At 38.1% G+C, this 27,633-nt stretch overlaps 1 protein-coding gene across 29 annotated transcripts in view; it reads left to right on the top strand.

The window, feature by feature from the left end:
• Nucleotides 1-27,633, top strand: part of EPB41L2 (erythrocyte membrane protein band 4.1 like 2) — a 228,489-nt gene that overhangs the window by 103,055 nt on the left and 97,801 nt on the right. For all 29 annotated transcript variants that reach the window (XM_074397461.1, XM_074397454.1, XM_074397450.1 and 26 more), the window contains exons 2-3: nucleotides 5,892-6,376; nucleotides 7,049-7,261. In XM_074397461.1, the coding sequence (XP_074253562.1) occupies nucleotides 5,906-6,376; nucleotides 7,049-7,261 (684 nt within the window). In that variant the 5' untranslated portion in view covers nucleotides 5,892-5,905. The remainder of the gene's footprint in view (nucleotides 1-5,891; nucleotides 6,377-7,048; nucleotides 7,262-27,633) is intronic.

Genomic DNA, 27,633 nt, shown 5'->3' on the forward strand with positions numbered 1-27,633 from the left:
GCTCTTTGGGGAGATGAACATACAAGCACGTGATTGTGGGTATCAGCAAGATGTTCTATGTATCCTTTACCCACAAGCAGATGAAAACTAGTTTTGTCACATGTAGAAAATGGCCAGATTAGAACTGTCTGCACATTGCCAATATGTTTTAAGTTCAAGGGTTATTTGTGGCAAAGTTTTGTTGTTTTCTCAAAGCTCAAATGAAAGCCTCCCTCTATCCTCTTGCTACATTTTTGAAGCTTAGAAATGCATACCTTCCTATTTTGGGAATCTTGAATCCTTAAAAAGTGGGTTGAGCTCTCTTGGTAGAAATCAAAGACTCTAATAGTGCTTGTGATCTCAGCAGAGAATGGGAGCTACTCAGCTGGCAGCAGCACCTACCCTGTACTCTGCTCAGGGATTTTATTAATAGTAAGGTCCTAGTTTCCTCAAGGTTTTAAGGAAACATCTGAACCCGAGAATTAGCATGAACCCCTACTTGAAGTTGTTTGTGTGTTTGTAAGGTTGTGTATCTGCTTTGCTTTGCTTGCTATAGTATTCTGATTTAGGGCCAATGTTTTAGTAGCATAATGTTACATAGTTGGCAGTTCAGGCTAGTGATAGAGACAGCACAGTAGGGTTTACCTCCTTTTTTAAACATGGGGGAAATAAAAGAATGGGTTTATGTAACACAGCTCTTTACCTAACCAGTACTGATCGTCTATTGACGATGGTTTTCTGCTTGGTTGCATGTTAAATGATGCATGCTTTTTCTCATGAAGCTGTCACAATAACGAACACTTTTATCAACCCAGATGGAGCATGCCAACATGGTAATTGTGTCAAAACCACATGCTTGTCTAATGGGCTGGCTGTTCACAGCAGTGTTCTTTTTGGTTGATGATAAGTAGAAAGATCATTACTTAATGTGTTATATAACTATATTAATGATGGATTTTGGGTAATTGTAATTAAATATTAGCCAATGAGCATTGCCAGGGTTTGGGAAACCTTAGTTCCGGTTTTGGCTTGCCCATCTGACTTTACCATCTCAGGCAAGTCTTTCTGAGCCTCAGTTTCATTGTTGATAAAATAAAGTGAGGATATTAGACTAGATGATTGAACAATATTCGTTTAGTAAGTACTTGTTAGGTGTGCCAGTCTAGATGCTGGGAACATAGCAGTATATAAAAGATTCCGGCCCTCATGGAGCCTTCATTTTAGTGGGAATGTCAGCATTCCACTGCAAGAGTTCTCATTTTCATAGGTGATAAAGCTTAAAGGCTTATCCACATCTGAAAGAAATTCAGTTATAGGCATGATAATTAGGGTGAGTGGATGTTCTGTAATCATGTTTTCTTGATGGTGGTAATTTGTTCAAGAAACCATTTATCAACAAAGTAGGTAGTGTTTTGTTTTGAGCTCTGTTGAGCTCTTGAAACTGTTTCAAGAATATATTGAGTAATGATCCAATTAGTCTTTTTCATTGTTTTCTGTCTTCTAACTTCCATTTGAATGGGTGACACCGATTGCAGCTTTTGAGGTTCTTAACCCTTGTAGGTGTTGTGAATACAGTGGTGATTGAGGATGGTTTGTGAGGCTTAACCATATGGTTTGCCCATGTTCTTTCGTGTCTGTATTTGCACTTTGTCTCCAGTTTCTGTCCACCAGCTCAGTTATGACAGAACTCACATGTGACCATGTACTACTTACATGGTCAAGCAGTAATGTTTAAATGGGATTTTCTTTGTGATTTAAATTTACCTATAAATTTCTTACTTTTTAAAGAGAGTATTCTAAATACACCTGAGAATACATTCGTGTTTTTTTATAGTCGTTTTCACCAATTGGCAGGAGCCTTCTTTGAGGACTAGGCCAAGGGCCCTGTGGTCGAGTAGGTCATTCATGCATAATGAAGTTGTGATTGCATTATGAAGTATATGTGAGGGAAAGTCTACACAGCTGTGTGGTTCTCCATTTAGTGGCCTTGGGTAAGTGACTTCTGTTTATTGTTTGTAATATAGGGATAATATGTACCTTGTAGAATATTTTGAGAAACAGATATGGGCACTGTGTCAGACAGTAAACAGTGAGTAGTAACTCTTAGGATTAAAATATATACAACTATTAATGCTTTTAACATAACAGTGGAAACTCAAGTTTTATATTTCACTGCTTCTAAAATATTTTGGCCAAAAATCAGCTTTAGTTGATTGGTTCCCAGACTATTTCTCACAGCCAAAGTAATTAGAGAGCTGCCAGTTTATCTTGGTTAGCTTAGACAAGTGTGGGTCATTTTGGTTTTAATTTTACCAGGACGTTTATTCAGCTCTCAGAATGTAATGAGAGCATATATACTAGAAATACACGTTGGTTATTTCATGATTAAAGTAAATAATATTGTCCACTTAAGTGGTACATGGGAAATGGTACGTTAAAGAAGGAAAAAAGGTTTTCTGTGCAATATGGAGCCAGTTTTTTAACCTGTCCTCGGGTCTTGTTGGAAGACATACTTTTGAATTTCGAATGCCTGAGAATGAGAAGCGGCATAGGATGTGTAGGTATGATAGTTAGCTATTCCCTCTTACGTAGCATTGCTGTCGAGCATATTACTTTCCCCTGATCTCCCTGCCTCACTATATATTCTCCTGGCCCTCATACTTTTTCCTTCTGCCTAACCTTACATGTCGGTGGTGATAAGAGCTCTTTTAAGGATCCTCTAAGCTTAAGCTACCCTTTTTCTCTAGGTGATGTATCCCCTCCTGTCACCCATGTGATGACAACTTCCAAACCCTGTCTCTAGTGTGTATCTAGTCTCCAATCAAAACCTGCGTGTCTTGGGGTCATCTAGACATCTCCACAACTTCTCAATCACAAAGAACTCAAAATTGAGTTATATGTGTCAGCCAGACCCACTTTTACAGGTGTTCCCCATTTCCATGAATGATTCCACTATCACCCTAGTCTTCCATGACCTGGGCCTTTTCCTTGACTCTTTTCTCTCTTTGAGCATCTATATTCAGCCTGAACATCAGTCATATCCACTCTACCTCTTTACCATTAGATTCATTTATTGTCTGTTACCCTACTGTTTCTGCTGTGGCATAGACCATCGTCGTCTCAGGTCTGGATCAATCGGAGAGTGGATCAACCCAATCTCCTGGATCTCTTCCTGCTTCAGTTTTTTCTTTCATCCTATCCTTTACAGCCAGGTTGGGCTAAGTGAAATGGGATTCTTAGTACTTTTCTCCTCTACTTCAAGTACTTATGTGACTTGTCATTGCTTTTCAAATAATCCCCACATTGCCTTTAAAATGACACACAAAGTGTTTTATGTTCTGGCTTCTGCCTGCCTTTTCTACTTTATTATTAACATTTCAGCTTCTGCCTGTCCTTTCTTCACTCATAAGCCCCCACTTCACTTGTACAGTGGATTATTGTTCTGTGCCTGTGGTTTCCTTTTTTTTATGAGGAATGTTCTCATGTTTCCACACAACTCCCTATGCCTGACACATACCTTCCATTCTGGCTATTTTGTCTGAATAATGAGTACTCATTAAAAAAAATAAACTCAAATGTCAAGTTCTGCAGAAATGCCTTCATGGTGACCCTCTTCTTCTAACCTGGGTTAAATATAAATCCTTTGTGCCCCCCCCCCCCCCCCCGCCTTTTTTAAAAAACAGAATCTCACTCTGTTGCCCAGGCTGGAGTGCATTGGCATGACCTTGGCTCACTGCAACCTCTGCCTCCCAGGTTCAAGTGCATCTCCTGCCTCAGCCTCCTGAGCAGCTGGGATTAGAGGAATGCACCATCACGCTTGGCTAATTTTTGTATTTTTAGTAGAGATGGGGTTTTACCATGTTGGCCAGGCTGCTCTTGAACTCCTGACCTTGTGGTCCTCCCTCCTCAGCCTCCCTAAGTGCTGGGATTACAGGCGTGAATAACTGCACCCAGCCTAGTCTTGTGCTTTTTATGCAACATGGTATTGACTTAGTGTTTGCTTATTTGTAGCCCTCACTCCATTAGCTCCTCAAGGTTGTCTTTATTCATGTGCCCGTGACTTACCACATCATACAAGCCATTAAACATAGGCTAATTGACTTGATTGTTTTTGTGGTTGCATTATTACATGTGAATAACATTTTAAAGTTATTTTTTATTGAGAAAATTTGCATATCACAAAATTTACCCCTTTAAAGTGTATAAGCCAGTGTTTTTGGATATTCGTAAGGTTGCCAGGGAACGAGGGGGCATGAAGAGTGACTACTAACGGGCACAGGATTTCTTTTCAGAGGGTTGAAAGTGCTCTAGAATTAGTGGTGATGGTCGCACAACCTTGTGAGTATTCTCAAAATCACTAACTGTATGCTTTAAGAGGGTGAAGTTTATGGTACATGAATTATGTCTTAATAAAGCTTTAAAACAGGTGTCCTTTTTTTTTTTTTTTTTGACTTATTCAAGTTTGTACTACTTAAAAAGTTAACAAAAAAAAATTTTAAGAGACGGGATCTCACTCTTTCTCAGTCTGGCCTCAGGCTCCTTGGCTCAAGCAGGTCTCTCACCTCAGTCTCCCAAGTAGCTGGGACTATAGGAATACACCATCTCCATCTCTAAGTTTTTACTACTTTTGAAGCTACCTGGGAACACTACCCGTTGTCCAGGGTGCGAGGACTTTGAGCACTTATCATTGGCATGGGAGGGGAGAGTGAATGTGATCACCTGTCTCTGCAGGCCCTGTTGTTGTTCCCTTCTTTTTCTTTGAGACACGGTCTTGCTCTGCTGCCAGGTTGAAGTGCAGTGGCATGATCTCTGCTCACTGCAACCTCCGACTCCCTGGTTCAGGGAATTCTCCTGTGTCAGCCTCCCGAGTAGCTGGGATTAAAGGCATGTACCACCACACCCTGCTAATTTTTTTTTGTATTTTTAGTAGAGACAGGGCTTCACCATTTTGGCCACGATGGTCTCAATCTCCTGATCTTGTGATCCACCTGCCTTGGCCTCCCAAAGTGCTGGGATTACAGGCGTGCACCACTGCGACCTGCCTGCTGTTCTTTATATCAGTGTGCTGCAACACTTTAAAAGTCTGTCTTTGTTTATTTAAAATTTAGTTATTTTCAGAAGTAGTTAGTTATGATAAGTGCAATCATTGGATACATTTTTTCATCTTATAATGTCTTCATTTGGTTTGGATTATGGACCTTAGATATTTTTCTTATGTATACAAAGACAAGTGTGATTAAGGTTGAGTGGGATGGAGATTTGGAGTTTTGATTAGAATTTGAGTACCTTTCCCAGAAGATTAACTTTTGCATTGTAACAGTGATGTTGAATTATGGGATTTAATAGTGAAATGCAGAATAATACATTTTTGATCCAGATTTTACATTCTTGCTGTTACACACCCTACATTTAAAATTGGTTTTTCTAATGCCTAGCATTTTGATAGAGTTTGGGTTTAATGTATGAAATTGTAGTGAAATATGTCTAATTGCTTTCTAATGCTGTTGATAACATTTTCATGTTATAGAATAAAGAATACCAAGTACAGATAAGAGTGATTTTTCTTAAAAAATGGTTTTAAAAAATAAATTATTGTTTATAACAAGTTGAAACCAAATAAAAGTAATTCCTGTTTCTTGAGTTCTTGATGATTTTTAGTTCTAGTTATATAGAACTTAGTACACACAATTCTATTGTGATGCTAGTTTTGGGTCTGTGATTCTGATAGAGAATTCTAAAAGTCAGAGCAACAGTCTCCATTTTGTCTGTGCTTTTGAATCTTCTTTCTCGACGTGCGTTCTCTGTGTCACCTGTTACTCCCCTTCCCATCTTTCCTTCCATGCCCCTGGCAACCAAACTAAATCTGAGAGAACTTGTAAAATAACATTTTGTGATTTTTGTTTTGATTACAGTGTAAGTTGTGACCATGACTACTGAAGTAGGCTCTGCGTCTGAAGTGAAGAAGGACGCTGGCCAGTTAGGGGCAGATGCGACCAAGGAGAAACCTAAAGAAGCAGCAGAAAATCAGCAGAATCAGTCATCCGATCCAGAGGAGGAAAAAGGTTCCCAGCCATCCACTGCAGCTGAAAGCCAAAGTAGTCTGCGCCGCCAGAAGAGAGAGAAGGAAGCCTCTGAGAGCAGGGGTATTTCTCGGTTCATACCGCCATGGCTTAAGAAGCAAAAGTCATATACCTTAGTAGTGGCCAAAGATGGAGGCGATAAAAAAGAGCCTACCCAAGCTGTTGTTGAAGAACAGGTCTTAGATAAAGAGGAACCCCTTCTGGAAGAAAAGAGAGAGGCTAAGGGTGATGCTGAGGAAACGGCTCAGAAGAAACAGCAAGAGATTAAGGTAGAAGTCAAGGAAGGAAAACCTTCAGTGAGCAAAGCAGAGACGCAGGTATGTTTGGGAATAATTGCCTGGAAATGAAAACCTGGTAGTGTAACCACCTAACAGAAAGGATTTGTTTGTTTTAGATCATTTCCAGATTTCTTATATTGAGATACTGCTTTGGCTTAATGTATCTGGAATGGGTCTTAGATTGGTCTGCCGTAGCCTTCCCCTGCTATTGCTTGGATAAAAGTCCACTGTATATGCAGATTACTGAAAACCTCATGTCTGTACCTGTTAAGATGAGGCAGATCCTCTGAGACCTGCCATCTCTCTTTTAAACGGAATGCTCTTTTATGCCTCTTTAAGTTTTCAGTGGACAGTAAGTAGTAGATCTGTCCGTGTGCATTTTGGTTGCCTAACAAAGCCTAAATTTTGCCATGGTATAAGATTTTAATTGGAAATGTTATTATTTGAGATGATACTTAAATTGTAGTTGCTGGGATGTAGTTTCTTTTATTCATTTAATGCCAAATAACCAATTTGACACAATGAGAATTTTGGCCATGAAAAGAGGATGAGGGGAGATACCCTTTCTATTGGAATTTTCAAATCTTTAAAAACTGAGAGTTACAGTGTTTAAAGTAACGATCCCAATTCTTAGGAAAGCTTTTCCTTTTACTGTGTTGTCATCTGCAAGTCGATTGACTGTAGTATGGATTTAATTTCTTTTCTCCACAGCCTACTGAACAAGTAAGTAAGGGGAGAGAAGAGAAGGTAAAGGAAGCACAGGAAGACAAATTAGAAGGAGAAGCAGCAAAAAGGGAGACCAAGGAAGTGCAGACCAATGAGCTAAAAGCAGAGAAGGCATTTCAAAAAGTCGCCAAGAAGACCAAAACTGTCCAGTGTAAAGTGACCCTCTTAGATGGCACCGAATACAGCTGTGACCTGGAGGTGAGATAGGGAGCTGAGTGAGAGCTATCTTGATGTGGGATTGTGGCATGGCATGATGAATAGATTTCTGTGTTTTACTAAGTTTCTGTAAGCCAGTTCATTACAGTTTTGCACTAAAAAAAGTACATAGAATGTCACAAACAATATTTCATTACCTGAGGAGGCAGAATGCTGTTCTGCCAGACCGCACTAGTCCTGTGTACTGGTTGGTGTGTATTCTGAATGGGTGTTAAAAACTGGGAATATTGCTTCTGGCTAGAAGATGTTTTTCTTGAGGAAAAATGATGGCACAAGGCTCACATTTCAGAATAAGGAAGTTTCAGCAGTAAACCTAACCCCAAGCATTTTATCCTGACACAGGTAATGGCTTAAAATCTAATTTATTTAGTTTCATTTAATTAAAAAAAACCTATGATTTGAAAAACATACAGTTCATTAGCACTGATACTGACGGAAGTCAGTTTAATCTTTTAATGCATCTAATACCTTATAATTTTATGTCAATCAGAAGAGTTCGTTGCTTTTCACAAATTATTTACGTAACATATACTAATAGCTAATATTTACTGAAGAACTGTGTGAAGTGCTTTGAATAGATTATCTTGTTTAGTACTTAGAAGAATCAATAAAAGGTAGATAATATCATTGCTAGTCTCAGTGCTACATTTCACAATGGGAAACTTAAGGTTTAGAGAAGTTAAATTCCTTGCCGAGTTTCACAGCTGGTTAGTGGTTGAACAAGGATTCCAACCGCTACAGTTTGGTTATAGAGCTCATGATCCTGACCACAGAACTAACTATGCAGTTGGGTCTGGTACAAGTGGGACCTGTCTTGCCTGTTTCTTTGGTGTTCTCATCTATTAAATACTGGACACATTTCCCCCAATTCCTTGCATTTTTATTAAAAAGAGAAGTTACTTTGTAATAACAATGAAAGAATTCAGCTTTGTAAAGACACTTAATGTCTATCCAGTTGAACAGTAGTGTATTCTCTATTTGGATGTATATTATATTACACAGTGCTGAGGGTACTAAGATGAATAATTATAGATTCTTGCTCTTTGTATTAGTTACTTAGAATTTTATTTTACTTATTTTCGTTATAATTTTCCTGATATTTCAATTGTTTAAAGAAAAGGCGTAGCAAAAAAGGATTAAATATCCTTATCTTAGTTTTTGCTGTTCTAACAAAATACCTTCAACTAGGCAATTTAAAAACAACATAAATTTGTTGCCCACAGCTCTGGAGGCTGGGAAGTCCCAGATCAAGGCACCAGAATATTTGGTGTCTGGTGAGGGGCTTGTCCTCTGCCTCCAAGATGCCACCTCATGTATCTTCACGTGGTGGAAGAGGCAAGTGCTGTGTCCTTACCCAGTGGAAGGACAAGGCAGCTCCCTTCAACCTCAGTTACAAGGGCACTAATCCCGTTCGTGAAGGCACAGTGATTACGTCATTTCCTAAAGATACCACCTCTTAATGCCACCACAATAGGTGAATTTTGGAGGGATGCATTCAGACCATAGCAATCTTGTTTTGTTTTTTTTTTTTTTCGGAGTTTCGCTCTTGTTACCCAGGCTGGAGTGCAATGGCGCGATCTCGGCTCACCGCAACCTCCGCCTCCTGAGTTCAGGCAGTTCTGCCTCAGCCTCCTGAGTAGCTGGGATTACAGGCACGCGCCACCATGCCCAGCTAATGTTTTGTATTTTTAGTAGAGATGGGGTTTCACCATGTTGACCAGGATGGTTTCGATCTCTTGACCTTGTGATCCACCCGCCTCGGCCTCCCAAAGTGCTGGGATTACAGGCTTGAGCCACCGCGCCCGGCCAGACCATAGCAATCTTTAAAGCTTTCTTTTCTTCTGCTGCTCTTTTTAACACTTCTTTTTGTCCGTTGCTGAGACTCCCTTTCTATCCCAGGGATAGAGACAGAGAGGTCTTAGGGATAGGAGTGAGAGACCATAAAGAAAGGGACAGAGTAGTTTTCTGAACTTGACTCAATTACACTATATTTGATTGCATGTCTTTTGCCTTTCCTACCTATCCTAGAAGTTAGGGGATGTGGATTTTTGAGAACCAACTCAATGTTACGTGACCTTGAGTCATTTAGTCAACCTCTGTGGACCTCAGTTTCGTCTGTAGAATATAGGATTACTTAGATCATCTAGAATGCCCTTTCACTGCTAACATCCTTTGCATCACTAAGCCACAAGACTGACCACGTACTTTAGGGTCTAAATCTATTTTTGTTTTCTATCTTTCTAAAAAAGTCAAATAAAATATTTAAAAACTACAAAAATACAGAAATAATAGAGGAGACAGTTGTGTATCCACCACAAAAATTTCAGTTGTTACCATTTTGCCATGTGTTTTACGTCTTTAACAAAATAAAACATAAAATCTAAAATCTCATTCCCATCTTTTCCTTCTTTCCCTCCATGTATCTTTTTATGGTATATAAATCTATTCATTTTAATTGTTTTATAGTATTTCTTTGACTAAACCAGTTTATTTCCCTCCTGAGTCACAGTCTCTTTAAATACTATAAGAAATAGTTCTTAAGTGAATATTACAAGATGTGTTTTCTTGTTCATTTGCGTAAGAGTTTCTTCAAGGCACCGAGTAATGGAATTGTTAGATTGATGGAATCCAGTTTTACTTCCTCAGTTTCCCCAGATATTGCCAATGTGATTGTGCCAATTTACATTCCAACAGCAACCATTATGTTTGATTTTACCACATTGTCATCAGCGATTTTTGTAATCAGACTTACTAATTTGGGCCAATCATATGTATGTGAAATAGCTTCTCAGTATTTTGACTTGCATTTGTTTGGTCACTGTCAGCTTTCAGTAGGTTATGCTTCAGTAGCAAAAACACCTCCAAGTCTTCATGACTTTTAATAAAAATTGTTTATTTCTTGCTGTGTTACATGTGCTTGGTGGGTTTGTTATGACTCTTTCCCACATCATCATTATTTCTGATCAAGACTGAAAGAATAGCCTCTACCTGGGACATGCTGGTTTCATGATAAAAAGGAAAAGAAAACATGACAGAACCACACTACAGTTTTTGAATCTTCTGCTTGGAAGTGGTGTATATTACTTTAACTCACATTTCATTAGCCAGTCAAGTCATGTGGTCAAAGCTGATAAGGATATAGTGGGCAAGTAGGATCCTCTCATGGGAAGGATAGCTAAAACCACAAAAACAGTTCTACAGTTTATGTTACGCTGGTGCAAAAGTAATTGTAGTTCTTGCCACTAAAAGTAATGAGGTTAGCTGGGCATGGGGGCTCATGTCTGTAATCTTAGCACTTTGGGAGGCTAAGGTGGGCAGATCACCTGTGGTCAGGGGTTCAAGGTCATCCTGATCAACATGGCAAAACCCTGTCTTTGCCAAAAAATCAAAAAGTAGCCAGGCTTGGTGGCAGGCACCTGTAATCCCAGCTACTTGGGAGGCTTGAGACAGGAGAATCACTTGAATTCAGGAGGTGGAGGTTGCAGTGAGCCCAAATCACACCACTGCACTCTAGCCTGGGAGACAGAGTAAGACTCTGTCTCCAAAAAAAAAAAAAAAAAAAAAAAAGAAGTAATGAGGCCGAATACCTTATGTTTTATTTTAGGTTTATATCATTACTCTGAAATTTTTAAAAATAAATATTATTTCTCAGATTAAGGACTTTCTCCCCTAGTTTCTAAGACTTACTCATGGGTAGGTGGTGAATTTTATCAAATGTATTTTTTTTTTTTGCATCAACTAAGAGGACCATGTATTTTTCTAACCCACTAATATTGTAATATACATTAACATTTTCTACTGTTAAGCCATCCGAATTTCTAATGTAGACTTGGTAGATTCTGTCTGCATTCATTTCGTATTATTTTTTATTTACAACTTTTGCATATATTACCTTTAATTTTCCTTTAATTTTATTTTTTTATTTTTATTTTTTTTAAGATGGGAGGGTGTTTCACCATGTTGGTCAGGCTGGTCATGAACTCCTGACCTCAGGTGATCTACCCCACTTGGCCTCCAAAGTGCTTGGATTACAGGCGTGAGCCACCTTGCCCAGCCACCTTTAATTTTCTTTTATCAAATTGTCTTCATCAGATTTTGTTATCTGGGTTGTATTCTATCCTCATAAAGTTGCTTCCCTCTTAACCATTTTTTAGAAAAGTTGGGATAAATTAGTGATGGTCTCTTTTTTGGTGATCCAGTAGAACTTGCCTTTAAAACTGTCTTGGCTAGTAGCCTTTTTGAGAGAGGACTGGAGGTGGAAGGCAGTTTCTGCTGCTTTTTAAATCATTGATATAATTTTTTATACTTATGTTTTTTTTTCCCAAGTTGATTACAGCAATTAATATTTTTGGTAGAGATTGTCCATTTCATCTAATTTGAAACACTTATTGGCATGAAGATTTTCATAGTATTCTTCCCTTGCACATTTGATTTTAATTTCATATTTTTAGTGTTGTTTGCCTTTTAAAAATTATTCTTAATGTTAATTTACATATGTATGTATATATATGTATTTCAAAGGAAACAACTTGGTTTTATCATTTCTATTGTAGCTTTCCTCTTTTGTAACATTTCATCTCATTTGCTCTTTTTCTTTGGGATAACTGTTCTAATTTCTTGAGTTTAACACATAAAAAATTGCTTTCATGGTTCTAATGTTCCCTTGAAGTACGTCTTGTTTTTCATATAAATTTGAAATATAGTTGACCCTTGAACAAAGTAGGAGTAGGGGTACCAGCCTCCTGCACAGTTGAAATTTTGCATTTAACTCTTGACTGCCCCAACATATAACCGCTAATAATCAACCTCCTGTTGCCTGGAGCCTTTCCGACATAAACAGTCAACATGATTTTGTGTGTTATATGTATTATATACTATATTCTTACAATAAAGTAAGGTAGAGAAAAGATGTTATTAAAAAATTGTAAGGAGGAGAGAAAATATATTTACTATTCATTAAGTGGAAGTGGATTATTATAAAGTTCTCCATTCTAATAATCTTCATGTTGCCTGAGGAGGAGGAGGAGGAAGAAGAGGAGGAGGAGGAGGAAGAAGAGGAGGAGGAGGAGGAAGAAGAGGAGGAGGAGGAGGAGTTGGGGGGGATTAGTCTTGCTGTTTTGGCAGAGGTGGAAGAAAATCTAGGTTTAAGTGGACCCATGCAGTTCAAACCTGTGTTGTTCAAGAGTCAACTATATAGTGCTTTCATTACTTTGGGTCTTTTCTTCTCTGTCTCTTTGTCTCTCTCTCTCCCTCTCCCCTCACTTCCCTTTCTCTGTCTCTCCTCTCTGTCCTGTCTTTCTCTTTCTGTCTGTTTCTCTCTTTGTTTCTCTCCCCCTCCCACTTCTCTCTCTCTAGCTCTCTCTCCCTCCCTCCCCCCATCTTCTTCTCTGTCTCTCTGTCTCTCAGTGGGGTCTCTGTTGCCAGGCTGGAGTGCAGTGGCAGCCTTTCTTGCCTCAGCTTCCAGAACGTCTGAGGCTACAGGTATGTACCACCATGCTCAGCTCATGTTGAAATTTCTTTTGTAGAGTTATAGAGCCTTGCTTTGTTGCCCAGGCAGGTCGCAAATTACTGGCTCAGGCAATTCTCCCTCCTTGCCCTCCCAAGGTGCTGGGCTTATAGGCATGCGTCACTCTGTCTGGCCCCATTATGTATCATTTTTGACTACTGGATTTTTTATAAGTATGTAAGAGAGCTGTGTTCAAGCCTTTCCTTGTGATTGTTGATTTGATGATTTTTCTTGGTATTCTTGTAAGTTTATGCTTTATAAAATTTGAGGCTAGATCATTAGATGCTTACGTGTGCAGAATGATATATTCTTGGATAGCCTTTTTTTTTTAACTATCATATATTACCTTGAAATTTGTTTCATTTGATATTGATGTTATTATACTAGCTTTATTTTGGTTAGAATTTGTCAGGACTATCTTCTGCCTTTTGTCTTCTTTTTTTTTTTTTTTTTGCTTTTAAACATTGTATCCTTATGTCTTTGAGCAGACTTCTTTTTAATCACATTTGAGAATTCTGTCTTTTAACTGGTGAATTTAGACGATTTATTTTATAGTATTTCCGAGATAAATGACTATTTTGTCATCTAATTTTGGGTTGTCTATTTTCTTTGTTTACTTGAATTTTCTTTTTTCCCTTTTACTGCTGCCCTTTTAGAAATTGAGTATATTACAGACACACGAGTTAATAAAGTCTAATTTTAATCACTATGCCTACTCCCCTCTTTCCCCATCTTGTTAAGTATAGATCTCTGATCACATTTTAGAATGATACAAAACAGAACAATTTCTTATCTGTGTAACTAGTCCTTCTATGATTCTACTATCTGTAAGGAATCAACTTACTGTGTTGCCTGAAGAAGAATTGAGATAGTCTCCAAAGCGAAAAGTAGTAGTTCAGTCCTCTAATTCACCAATATTTAAATTGGTTGGGAAAGCATAGGAATCTTTATTTTTATGACTGTATTAGTTTATAGTCAGTGTCTTTTCATTTAATAGATGATTACTTAATATTGCCATTATAAGAATGAACTTTGGAGGAGCGTAAATGGGGAAATAAGCTTAAAAATAGCATTTGTGTTGAGTAATCCTTTCCTTTTGAGTTCATAGCAAAACGGGAGTTTGAATAGACTTCAGTGATGTTATCCCACAGCAGATTTCATGTACCAGCAGTTCACTTGAATTCTAAGCTGTGACTTTATATCTCAACATAGGATGTAATTAATCAATATCCTAATAGCTATTATAACAATGCAGAAGTTATAAATTATATTCCTCATTTTAATGAATTTTTCTCTTACACAAATTTTCCTGTTATTTGGGTTTTCCTGTTGCATGCTTAGTATCATTAGTTTGGGTCTGTTACTCATCAGACCTGCTCTTATTTCCTCCTTATGAGTGGAGCCCAGAGCACACCCATCATGGGGTTGATCAGGCTCATGTTTCCCAGTTCCAGTTTTGAACTTAGGCAGATTGGACCATATGCTGATGCTGCTTATCTGTGCTTCTGTAGCTGTACACCGGAAATCACCGTCTGAGGACTATTTGGGGAAGTAGTTGTGGGAAACTGTAGCTATTAATGAACTTTTGAGCGTTCAAGGAAGGAGAATAGAATATGGGAAAGAAATAATTGTATTCGGTTTGAGAGAATAGATGTGTTTCCATCTTTTTACTCTCAGCAAAGATTGTATTTCTTCATGGTTCTTCAGAGAACTGTAGTGATTGTCTTCTTTTTCTTTCTGTGTGTACATAATGTCTAATTTTCAATTAAACCTTGATATAAAATGCCCACTGAAGAAGCCCTAATTGTCTTCACTTAGGGTGCTTACAAAAATAGAAAGAAGCCACTTAAAGCATGGGCTGTGCAGGAAGTCATGAAGAGACAGCTTGGCTTATAGGCATCTTATAGAGTAGGGTGACATTCTAAAAGGCCTCAAATGCCAGGATGAGAAGATTAAAACTGATAGAGCAAAAAGGAGCTGGTGAGTGATGGACCAGAGGTTGTAAAGTCGTTGTTCAACAGGACCTAGCAAAGTTAAGAGTGCTGTTTAGATTTTGAAACATTGTAGCTAGCTACATGGCTGCAGTAATTTAAGGGGGGGCTTCTTTATTCACTGCATTGCTTATGGTGCACATCAGTGGTCTTCATAGATCATGGTTTTCTGTGGTGCGATTAGAACATTGAGTTTGTTACTCACTTGCTTGTTCGTGTTACCTATCAGTACCTTTGGTCAACAAAAGTGCCTCCTTTAAACCATTTAATGTAAATACTGCTATATTAATGGAATAATTATTTTAAAATCAGAAACATAATTAGTAGGGGTATTTTTGTTTGGTATCCTAAGATCTCTGCTTCCTACGTTACTCACTATATATAGATATAATTAATATATTCTGTATAATATATATTAACATATTATATATTTATATGTATTACATATATCCCCATATATCTGTTCATATCCCTTTTTTCTCCCCTTATCCCCTCATCCCCTATTTTTTATGGCTTCCTGTTTCCACATTCTTTTTCTTGTGAACTATCAGCCTATTCTTTCTCTCCTGAACTTCAGGAAGTAAAGGCAGCTGCCCAAGGAGCCAATACAGCACTGTTTTTAAAAACAGTCATTTTTGAAATCTGTGTTCTTCTAAGGAAAAAGGACATTTGCTAATATTAAGTAAGTAAAATTTTTTTGTGCCACACAAAATTTCCTGGATTCCCCGAAGTTGCAAATAATAAATGAGCATATATACTGGATAACAGTGTGTTTTTAGAAGATGATTATATTTAAGTTAAAAGAATTATGGAAATGGCCTAACTTTACTGTTATCTTTGGCTTATGTAACGATAGGTTTATTGCTAAGCGATGTGTTAATTTTGACCTGAGTTCTGGGCTCTCTTTGTACGTTTGTTCCACATCTTTGTGGTACGTATTTTTTTAATCGTTGTCGCTGAAAATTACAATTTACAGTCTATACTAATTTATCATCTATTGGTAGTAAAATGAGATTTCAAATATTTTTTGAAAAAACTTTGAAGATTTTTAAATGAAGAAACTTTATAATTTGATTTTTTTAAATGTTAATTTTTATCCCCTTGAGATATTTAAACAGTATGTACTGAACTCCTTTGGTTCCAGAGTTAAATTGTAAAGAATTTTAGGGTGTCTCTTGGATTCTGCAAGTTTGCTTCAGGTACTTGACTCTAGCACTCTTTATGGTATTGCTGCTAAGGGCATTTACAAACTCGATGTGTTAAAACAGTGGAGCTCTTTCCTCTAAGAGGGGGGGAAAAAGAAACAATAAGGTTTAGTGGAAGCCATGGATATAAAGTTGGGAGATCTATGTTTACATTATCTTGGGGGAGTCACTTCCTCTCTTCTATTCTCAGACTGCAAAGAGAATGGAAATACTGGCTTCCTCTATTTCTAGATTTGAGCTGGTTTTACTACAACTGCTAAGTCTGTATGTGTGTTTTAAAGTTTACAAATAAGTGAGAAAGTTCCTGCAAGACTTTGGAAGCCTGAGTGAATGTGCATTCTGAGTTAGAGTTGCACACATTTTCCTCTGGCATCTGAAAGTTGTTCCCACATGTTGATTTTGTCTGAGAATTGAGGGCATTGTTTCTGCCCACACAGGAATGTCAGTGCCATTTTTTCTTAGTTAAGAATAAGGCTAACAGAATGTAGGCACTCTTCACCAGTGTTCTGATGATAAAAGTATTTATCAGAAAGCAGAATGTGTCAAGGTCTTTTTTGCCTTTCTTGTGTTGAGTTCTGGTCTCAGAAATCCAATTTGCCGTCATAACTTTGAGTGTGTTTTACTTGCTTACTTGTTTATTGTCGTCTCTTTTCAGCTACCTACATACTTGTGCTCTGTAAGATTCCATAAGATAGTGGCAGCTTAATATTTCATTTTCCGAATAATGTAACGGGCATGTATTATGTGCAATTAAAAATTCCAGTGACATGGTGGAATGTCTATCTTTTTAGCTTAAAAAAGGAGTTAGAGTGGTAATTTTGTTGAAAACTTAATTTGTATTTACTGAATGGGAAAAGACTGCCATGCCACATAAGTGATAGAATATTTTGGTCCAGCTTGAAGAACACAAGGGACTCACAGCATCAGAGTCTGGCCTCATAATCAAGTCACTCCTTAGCTGGACCTTGGTCAGGTGTGACCTCAGGCTGTCTTTTGACCTGTGTTACCACTTGGTTTTCTGAGTCTTCTGAGTCAACTTGGTCCTCTAATCAGACACATGCTGAGGTGCCCGACCTTCCTTCCAGTTTCTCAACCTTCCAACTCCACATTTTCCTTTCCCCATCACATGATTCCTGCCTGTCTTTTAATTTCCAACTCAAATCCAGCTTTCAGAATGTTCTTTTCTTCCTCGGAACTTGTTTGCACCATTAGTTTGGCAGTTAATCTCGCGCTGCCCGTGAAAGACTCTCTTGTGTTGCTGTGTTGAACAACTGCTAAACTCTTGTATTGTTTGATTTTTCTCATGCTGATGTTGTTTCTTCACCTGGTTTATTATCAATTTCTCTAGAAAAATAACTTTCTTCTCTCTTCCCACAGAGCCTTAACAGAGTACTTTGCCAAAAATACTTCTCATAGAAAGTATTTTTTATTTATTTCCCTCTACTTTCTTGTATATTTTTAAGGTTTTTATCTTTCTATTCAAGATAAACGATTGCTTAAATAGTGATGTTTCTAATTCTTCTCTCCATCCCCTCCAATTAGAAAACAAAGATTTGGGCATTTGTATGTGTATATAAATATGTAGAAAACCCACCCCACTCTCACTGTTGCTTCTACTCTCTCCACCATTGCCCTGCTTTTCAGATGCTTGGAAACAGCTGACTGACTTGTTATAGAAATACTTCAAGGGCTTATATAAATGAGAACTGTTACGTTTCTATAAAAGGCTGTGAGGCTCTAGGCGTGAGAGCCATGTAGAAGTTACTGTGTTGTGACCCTGGCCACTTAGGAGCTCACCTTCACAGCCCAGAGGGAAATGCAGGCTCGCCGAAGCTCTGTTCTTTCACTTCTGTTGAAGCTGCTATCAGACCAGGTTGCTCGCCGGCTAGGCATAGGCTGTACTTGAAGGGAATGTAATTCTTGTACTTTGACCCTTGTTTTCTAATAATGTCTCCTCTTCCCTTGAAGAAACTAAAGAATGATAGCCCATTTGATTTCTCAGCAGTCAAGGAATTCTCCCATGTGCTTTCTGCTTTTCTCTATTCTCCACGTTTGGTTTCAAAACCAGGGGATTACTTTCTTTGTCCCTGCGTCAATGGTATTTTAAAAGCATTAAACTTGAAAGTAATTTCTAACTATGAGCAGCCATCCTGACATGCTTTTGAAGAAACTATCCACATCGTACTGCATAGGCATGCTGTGCACTGGCAACCATGCCAATTCCTTGGTGACTTACCACTTAGTAAGTTTTTACCCTCATCAGAGGGTGGTAGTAGAATAGGAACTAGATCTTTGAATTATTTTTCTGTTTTGGAATGAAAATTACTTCAGAGTTCAGTAGGCTTAGAAATAGTGGAAAAAGTTATTTTCAGAATAAAATTTGTACTTTAAAGTCAGTTTGGACACATTTTTGTCACTTTAAAATATGTACTCGGCTGGGCACAGTGGCTCACGCCTATAATCCCAGCACTTTGGGAGGCTGAGGCGGGTGGATCACGAGGTCAAGAGATCGAGACCATCCTGGTCAACATGGTGAAACCCTGTCTCTACTAAAAATACAAAAAAAATAGCTGGGCATGGTGACGCACGCCTGTAGTCCCAGCTACTCGGGAGGCTGAGGCAGAAGAATTGCCTGAATCCAGGAGGTGGAGGTTGCGGTGAGCCAAGATCGTGCCATTGCACTCCAGCCTGGGTAACAAGAGCAAAACTCCATCTCCAAAAAAAAAAAAAACATACTCATGCCAGTTAGAATGGCAATCATTTAAAAAGTCAGGAAACAACAGATGCTGGAGAGGATGTGGAGAGATAGGAATGCTTTTACATTGTTGGTGGGAGTGTAAATTATTGTGGAAGACAATGTGGCGATTCCTCAAGGATCTAGAACCAGAAATATCATTTGGCCCAGCAATCCCATTACTGGGTATATACTCAAAGGATTATAAATCATTCTACTGTAACGACACATGCATACATAAGTTTATTGCAGCACTATTCACAATAGCAAAGACTTGGAACCAATCCAAATGCCCATCAGTGATAGACTGGATAAAGAAAATGTGGTACGTGTACACCATGGAATAGTATGCAGCCATAAAAAGGGTGAGTTTGTATCCTTTGCAGGGACATGGATGAAGCTGGAAACCATCATTCTCAGCAAACTAACACAGGAACAGAAAACCAAACACTGCGTGTTCTCACTCGTAAGTGGGAGTTGAACAATGAGAACACATGGACACAGGGAGGGTAATGTCACAGTCTGGGGCCTGTCGGGGGATGGGGGTTGCAGAGGGAGAGATAGCATTAGCAGAAATACCTAATACAGATGACAGGTTGACAGGTGCAGCAAACCACTGTGGCACGTGTATACCTATGTAACAAACCTGCACGTTCTGCACTTGTATCCCAGAACTTAAAGTATAATTAAAAAGAAATGTGTAGGCAGTAAAATTTTTTAAAGCTTTGCCAGAGTTCATCACATGAAGAGATGTAATCTAATTACTCTCTCATGCAACAGCAATTATAATCTTTTGTTAAACCCACTGTGTTTAGAATCACTCTGTCATCATCACCGTTTTATTTCTAGTCTTTGATTTCCTTTCTATTGTCTTTTGAACAAATTAAAGATGATGTTACTGACATAGATTTTGTTTTTCAGCTGTCAGGAAATGTTACCGATTATTTGCTTTCCTCATCCCTTCCCAGCTTCCAGGCATGATATGGAGGACAGGGATTTGAGAATCTTGTCTCCACCTGCGAGTGTTGTTTAATGTATCACACAAAACCTGGGGTTAGGTTCATTCTTTTCATTCATTCCTCAGCAGGAGTACATACTCTGTGGCCAAGTGGAAGCATGGACAGAATTTATCGTTAGTGTTTATAGCACTATAACATAATATGGAGCTTAAAGGGAATGAATGCGATATGACATAATAAAATATAGTCTATAAAAATCCCTGGATTACTCAGAAACATAATTTTATGATGCAAGGTGGCTAAATGATTAAAGCACTGATAAATGATCTGTCAGATTGCTGTTTAAATAATTAAGCTCTGCAGTGGAGTTATACATCAACTCAGAACTATGTTAGAGAAATTATGATTAGGAGTATTAATTTATCTTTTATTATATTTTGTTTTGACTATTACATTCTGGAGAGGCATCTCAAGACAAAAGCTCCATCCTGTCTCATAATCAAACTAGATCTCATAAGTATGCTTCATTTGTAGAGTAGGGCATTTTAGCCTGTTTTGATGTTAAGCATGATTTTGTGTATCAGTCTAGTTATTCACACAGCAAGAAAATTTAATCTGAGTTTTATCACCATTTTTTTGTTGTATTCATTGATATCTCCTCCCAGATTTCTGTCAGCAGCAATTTAAAGTGAACCAAATAGGACTGCTCTGATAAGCTATTCTTCTGTAGCACAGAAAGCCTGTATGAATCAAATGTCAAAATTCATTCTAGGCAAATAGTTTGCAGAGAATGTGCTAGCCTACAGAAGTTTGCTGCTTATGGTTTGTGAGATAAATGTTAGTGGAAATATGGTGCTTTAGCAACTTTTATGAAAATATTAAAAAAATTTGGTGTGCACGTCTGGGTAGAAGTTTGATATTAGGCCTCTTTATTATCTAACAGTTATAGTCACGTCTCCATCTTTTAAAAGAGATTATAATTCTTTATAGACTTAAGCCAAGTTTTGCCGTTTAAGCTGAGTAATAGAAAAAGTTGGACAAAAATCATGGGTTTTCAGTTTTAAAAAATTAATGACAGGGTTGCTAGTCTCTCTTAGTGATGGTATATAAGTTTAAGAAAAATGAGAAGTTAAGGAAATCATATTTTCACACTATTTTACAAATTCCTTCTCAAAATAGTATTTATTTAAATATATCTTGTGTGTTTAGTAATAATTTTTATCCCCAGATACTGATTTGGTTCCTTCTTGGCCTGAGAAGATAAAAAAGTATGAGGTATCATTTTTCCTTTTATTGATGAATTTTGCTTTCAGAGATAAGCTTTACATATAAAACAGGAATAGCAGGTATATATTCACACATACTTATATATCCACACACATAAACATATGATTAAAATTGATAAAGTGTTGTTTATAATTCTGAAAAGTAATATAAAAATACAGAAGTGCCAAGGTTATTATAGCTGGAGTTGGTATGTCTGTCTTCATTGAGGAGAAACTTTTGGATCTCAAAGAATGATATATTTAGGGCTGAGTTCCGTGGCTTACACCTGTAACCCCAGCACTTTGGGAGGCCGAGGCAGGTGGATCACACTTGAGCTCAGGAGTTTGAGACCAGCCTGGCCAACATGGTGAAACCCCATCTTACTAAAAATACAAAAATTAGCTGGATGTGGTGTTGGGCAGGGGGCACCTGTAGTTTCAGCTACTCAGGAGGCTGAGGCACGAGAATTGCTAGAACCTGGAAGGTGGAGGCTGTGGTGAGCCAGGATCACACCACTGCACTGCAGCCCAGGCGAGACTGTCTCAAAAAAAAAAACAAAACAAACAAACAAAAAAAGATGTATTACTTAGGAAAACTCAGCAATACCTAACCAATTACATGTTTTATTTGAAAACTGCTTAAATAGTAGAATCTAAGCAAAAATTGGGGATTACAAGAAAAGGTTTTAATATGTTCTTGTATATCAAGGATGACATAAAAAATTTACTATAAACATTTGTTCAGGGCAAACCACTTTCCTGGCTTTATGGGGCCAATGTTGCCATTTTTGATCTAGGCTTTCTTTGGTGTGGCATTAATTAGGAATCTTCTCATCCTACAAAACCAAAACCAGTGTATTTGTTGGGGTTTAAATAAATTAGGCTATTCAGTTCTACTAAATCATATGGAGAAGTGGGTTCCCACCCATGGGAAAGAAAGCATAAAATACAAATACAGATTCTATCTCCTATCCTTTTTCAGTCTGCTTTCCCTAGTTTTGCTGGTTGCAGGTCCCTTGCATCGGGGGAAGAATGCATGTTTGTGTGTGTGTGTGTGTGTGTGTGTGTGTTTACACAGTGACATGTACACTCTACATTGTTTTAGATCAACTTCTCTAGGGAGCAGAGCTAAATGTGCGTTCACTCTACCATTTTTAATTGGAAGTTCAGTTTGTACTTATAAAAGTTGAACAATGAACATGATTTAATCACTTACTAAAATAAAGTGAACTCTTCCCCTGAATATAGCACATGTCAAAGTACCATTAGGTTCTCTGGATAGCTTCTAAAAAGACTTTTAATTGGTTGTGGTAGCTTTAATAGCATCTGTTTTGACATAATTCATTGTTTTCTTGCAGGTGCTTTTGATAAGTATTCATTTTCTTGCTTTATGATTTCTTGCAGTTGTCTAGATAATCCATATTATTTTGCATGTGTGTTTAATTGGGTAGAGTGGGAGTCCTAGGAGTTGAAAGAGGTTAGAAATGCTTTTCTCCTGAAAATATGTTATTGGGGCTGGGCGCGGTGGCTCACTCCTATAATCCCAGCACTTTGGGAGGCTGAGGTGAGCGGATCACGAGGTCAGGAGATCAAGACCATCCTGGCCAACATGGTGAAACCCCGTCTCTACTAAAAATACAAAAAAAATTAGCCAGGCATGGTGGCGTGCGCCTGCAATCCCAGCTGCTCGGGAGGTTGTGGCAGGGGAATCGCTTGAGCCCAGATGGCAGAGGATTCTGTGAGCCGAGATTGTGCCACTGCACTACAGCCTGGGCGACAGAGCAAGACTCCACCTCAAAAAATACATATATGTTATTTGGGGCCGGGCGCTGTGGCTCACGCCTGTAATCCCAGCACTTTGGGAGGCTGAGACGGGCGGATCATTAGGTCAGGAGTTCGAGATCAGCCTGGCCAACATGGTGAAACCCCATCTCTACTAAACAAAACATTAGCTGGGTGTGGTGGTGCACCTGTGATCCCAGCTACTCAGGAGGCTGAGGCAGGAGAATCATTTGAACCTGGGAGGCAGAGGTTTCAGTGAGCCAAGATCGCACCATTGCACTCCAGGCTGGGTGACAGGCTGACACTTGGTCTCATCTATATATATGTGTTATTCGGGTTTTTGGCAAGTAATAGTTGTAATTCATTTGTTATTCACTTGGTTTGGGTCATTATTTATTATATATAGTTTTGTGGCTTTGTTCATTAAGCATTTCTGGACCAAGCATTGGTGATATCATGAGGACTTTTTAGTCTCCTCTGAGCCCTGGTTGGAGCCTGTGCAATAAAGGGGAAAGGATTCATTCCTGTGTTCAGCGTTGGAGTTCAGACTGATTTACTTTTCTATTTCTTGGTGCGTTTCCCCCTTAGACTTTCTTATTACTAGTTTCATGATGATATCCAGGTGTTCCTTTATAGTATTATAATACAAAAAATGTTCCATGTTTCCTGCCTACTTTTTCTTTCTCTGGAAACAAAATCCCTACTTTTTCAAATCTAGCAGATAAGCAGCTGAGTAAGAGAGGATCAGCAGTTTGAGTGAATGACTTTAGTGTATGAATTACCTGTACTGCCTTCTAAGAGATGTTTGCATTTTAAAAGATACCTGTTTACTCTAAAGAATCTAGTGGTCCAATTCTAGTGGTAGAATTTCACTATTGAAGCCAAGAGAAGGAAAAAATAAAGGTAGTTCGGGGTGGGAGGAGGATAGAGGGCTAGATTTTTGGCATCTTTGGGTCAGGTGGGCACATTACCAGTAGTACAGCCTTTTTGAAAGGCATGGCTCAGGGCCATGTTCACAGCCAACAAAGCTGCTTAACTTTCCTGCTTCTGAATTCCTAGTTTCTTTCTGATACTTCACAGTTTCCTCCTTACATAGTTGTAGCAATTTTTGTGTATGTGTTTTAATTAAATCAAGCAAGACCTTGAAGATTCACCCAGCCAGGTCCCCTTTCCTTTACACTCCAGTGGTGAACAAAGACCTTGTTAGCACTTTGTCTTCAATTTTACTTTGTTAGTCATCCACCATGAATGAAAAACTTTTACTTGGAGAAAATGTCAGGCTGAAAAGAACCACTGTTGCCCCAAATAGATCAATGTTTTAAAACTGAGATATCTCAAAACGAAGTGTATTTTCCCCCTAGATTGCCCAGAAGTTGCTTGTCCTCAAATCCAAGAATCAGAAATTAAAGTGGTAAAGTATAAGGACACTACTGTTGTTAGGGAACTCATCAAGACCTCTCCCTTTGTGTCACATCCTATCACCCTCTGCTTTACAACCATAATAAAGTAAGTGTTTAAGTGATTAAGATTATTCTGCATTATAACTTGTTTTCTCCTTTGGTTAGTTGTTGAAAGAATAAGCATTCCTGGCTCATAGAGGTAAGAATAGTTTCATTGGGTCTGGCTTGTGGTAAGATGTAGGATCTGTAGTTGTCTTGTATTTTTCCACCTGATGATTTCTTTCAAAAAGGTAGACTCAAATACAATTGTCATTGAAGGTTGTCAGATAAATCTTGTTTTATCAGGCTGTGTTGACGTGCTTTGTTTTGTTTTTTGAGACGGAATCTCACTCTGTTGCCAATGCTGGAGTGCAGTGGCAAGATCTTGGCTCATTGCAACCTCTACAGCCCGAGTTCAAGCCATTCTCCTGCCTCAGCCTCCAAATATCTGGAATTACAGGTGCCTGCCATGTGCCTGGCTAATTTTTGTAGTTTTGGTAGAGACAAGAGTTCCACCATCTTGGCCAGGCTGGTCTTGAACTCCTGACCTTGTGATCTACCCACCTGGGCCTCCCAAAGTGGTGGGATTATAGGTGTGAGCCACCACACCCAACCAATCATTTTTTTTTTTTTTTTAAAGGATTTTAAGTGAATAGTTGAGAATTCGATTTATTATCCTGGCTTTTCTATCTGGGTCTTTGAAAGGGACAAAAGGAGCACATATATTCTTTAGGACGTTGCCTGGCCAGATTGAAAACTGAAGATTGATGGATTTGGAGTATATGGGCAGATTGTATGCTGGCACAGGGATTCTGTTTGCTGACTGCTTCATGGTTAAGCTTTTAAAAGTTTGTTGGTTAAGCTTTAAAAAAATTTTTAGGGTTTTTAGGGCAGTGAAGTTACTCTGTATGATACTATAATACATCATGTATAAATGTCATTGTACATTTTTCCAAACTCAGAATGTAGGCTGCTGAGAGTGAACCCTGTAAACTCTGGACTTAGGGTGCTACAGTGGAGGTTCATCAGTTGTAACAAATGTACCCACTGTGGGGGTGATGCTGATAATCATCCCACTGGGGGAGGTTATGCATTGTGTGAAAGCAGGGGATATATAGAAAACTTCTGTACCTTCTGCTCAATTTCGCTGTGAACCTAAAACTGTTCTAAATAAAAAATTGCAGATGCCTAGGTTCTTTCTTTGTAGATTTGAATTCAGAGGGTCTGAGCGGGCTGGAGCATCTGTGTAGCCAGAGTTAGGAACTGCTTTGAGAGGCCTCACATTAAGACTGTAGGAGGTCTTATTAAGTGCATATGTGGGTTCATTTACTTCACAGCTGTTTGCTAACTCTAATTGGTAGCTGAATTTTGTTATGATTTGCTTTGAGCAATGCCTAGGACATAGTAAGGGCTTGATATAACTATTATAATTGTTGTTATATTTTAAAGTCCTGATGAGCTGTTTTTCTCAGGATTTTACCAGCTTTCTTAATTTTTGATGAAAATACTTAAGTCCTATGCCTTGGATAAATTCCTGGTGTTCTTATATTTCATCGCTATGTGACTTAGAAGGGCCATAATGTAAATATATGCCACTTACATATTTGCAATGACTTTGCAATTTAAATAACTTGCTTAGACTGAAAAATTAAACCCTATTTAGTACATTTACAAATAAGAAAAAAACACCCACAGATTTAAAAATAATATATTTCATCTTGTACCTTTGAATTATCCCTAGTGTTTAAGGACTTTTCCTTTGAGGGTCAGAAGAGAGACATTGACTAGAACCAGCTGCATTACAAAAATGTAGAATGTCAAAGGTAAACTTATTTCCCACTGAAATAAACTCCAAGAGTAGAAATATAGTTGGTTTTTGCAGATGAGAAATTGCAAATTTAGCAGGCTATTTAGCAGCTGTTCACTTAGAGCAAATGAAGATTTAGATAATTCTTCCTCATAAGCTAGAATACTATTCCATTAAACTTTTATTACCAAAGGAAGGCATCTGTGGAATGCCTGCAGGGCTGCATTTTATGAATGGCTGAGCAACTGACACATATTAGAACTGACAGAGGTGTTTTATTGTTTTGTTTAAGCAAAAAATACATGTACTTTTTTGTGTAAAGCTTGTAGATATTTACATGTCATCAAATGTGGTTTTCTTAACAAGCCTTAAGATCCATTGCTTTGGGGCCCAAAAGGTTTTCTGCGGCTTCATTCCATAGGTTGGCTTTGGGTTTGTTGTGGAGCTAGAGTGTAGGTGTGAGTAGTAGGAATTGGTTCCTGAAATAACCTTCTGCCCACCTGTTAGGATGTGTGGAGCTAGAAGTCCTCCAAGTGGGTATACCCTGGTCTACTGGCTGATTCTTATGTCTTGAAAACTCATTATAATTTCTGGACTACAGAAAATGAAAACTACAAATGCCTAAAAAATAAATTGGTGTGAAGTTGTGAATCATATATTAAAAGCTTAATATTGTTTAAAACTAAAAATTAGCATTTATTTTATTTGTTAAAAAGAAAAAGGGCCACGTCATAGACTTCAAATTGTTGTTGACAGTGTGTTTTTTGTTTGTGTGTTAATAATGTTGGTAGCAGGATTTCAGATTTTTTTGGTGCCATTTTCCATATAGCATTAAAGTGAAATACATTTTTTCTATCTTGTTTAAGCTTAACAAGTTGCTTATGAGATTAGTTGTATGCTCAGTTAAGAATTCTGAAATATTTCGAAACCCAGCTGACTGGGGTGGAAGAACATTCCACTGAATACTGCTTTTAGACGTGATGGATTTGGAAGCATTGTGCTCATGAAATAAGGGTCTTACTTATGTAACATGTAAAAAGGGCAAGTACTTCTTTCCTTGAGGAGTCAATTAAAGTATACATGTGATTTTATTAAAGGTGAATCTGTGCGCTTCTGGCTTTACTAGATTTCCTTTAAAATTATTGCAGGGTCCAGTTACTGGAGGGTATCTTTGCAGTCTATTCTAGTCTAGTGTGTTTTTCCTAAGTAGCAGCTTTTTAATTTTAATTTTTAGCAACTGAAACTACATTGAATGGTGTTTTGTGTCATTCCTGTCAACAACATTGCAAAATTCCCCCATTATTCTATCATAATCCTCTGAATCCTGTGGAATGGAAAAGATGTGAAGATCCTTAATGAACTGTGAGAAGTTTTCCTTTCACCCTCCTTTCCTTTTAGTTTAGTTTTTAAGGAATAGTATACAAGAAAAATTTCTTTATAGTGATTTGTAAGAAACCAACATGTTTACATAAATCTGATATCTGTCTATCTTAACTGTATACATGTATACATATATGAAGTTTTCCTGATTAATGAAAATTAAGTTTGAAAAACATTTTTCAGTTACTTAAAAAAAAAGCGAGAGGAACAAGTGCTATGGCTCATGCCTGTAAATGCCAGCACTTTGGGAGGACAAGGTGGGAGAATTGCTTCGGCACAGAGGTTA

This window comes from Saimiri boliviensis, chromosome 4, assembly GCF_048565385.1.
Source record: "Saimiri boliviensis isolate mSaiBol1 chromosome 4, mSaiBol1.pri, whole genome shotgun sequence".
Lineage (NCBI taxonomy): Eukaryota > Metazoa > Chordata > Mammalia > Primates > Cebidae > Saimiri > Saimiri boliviensis.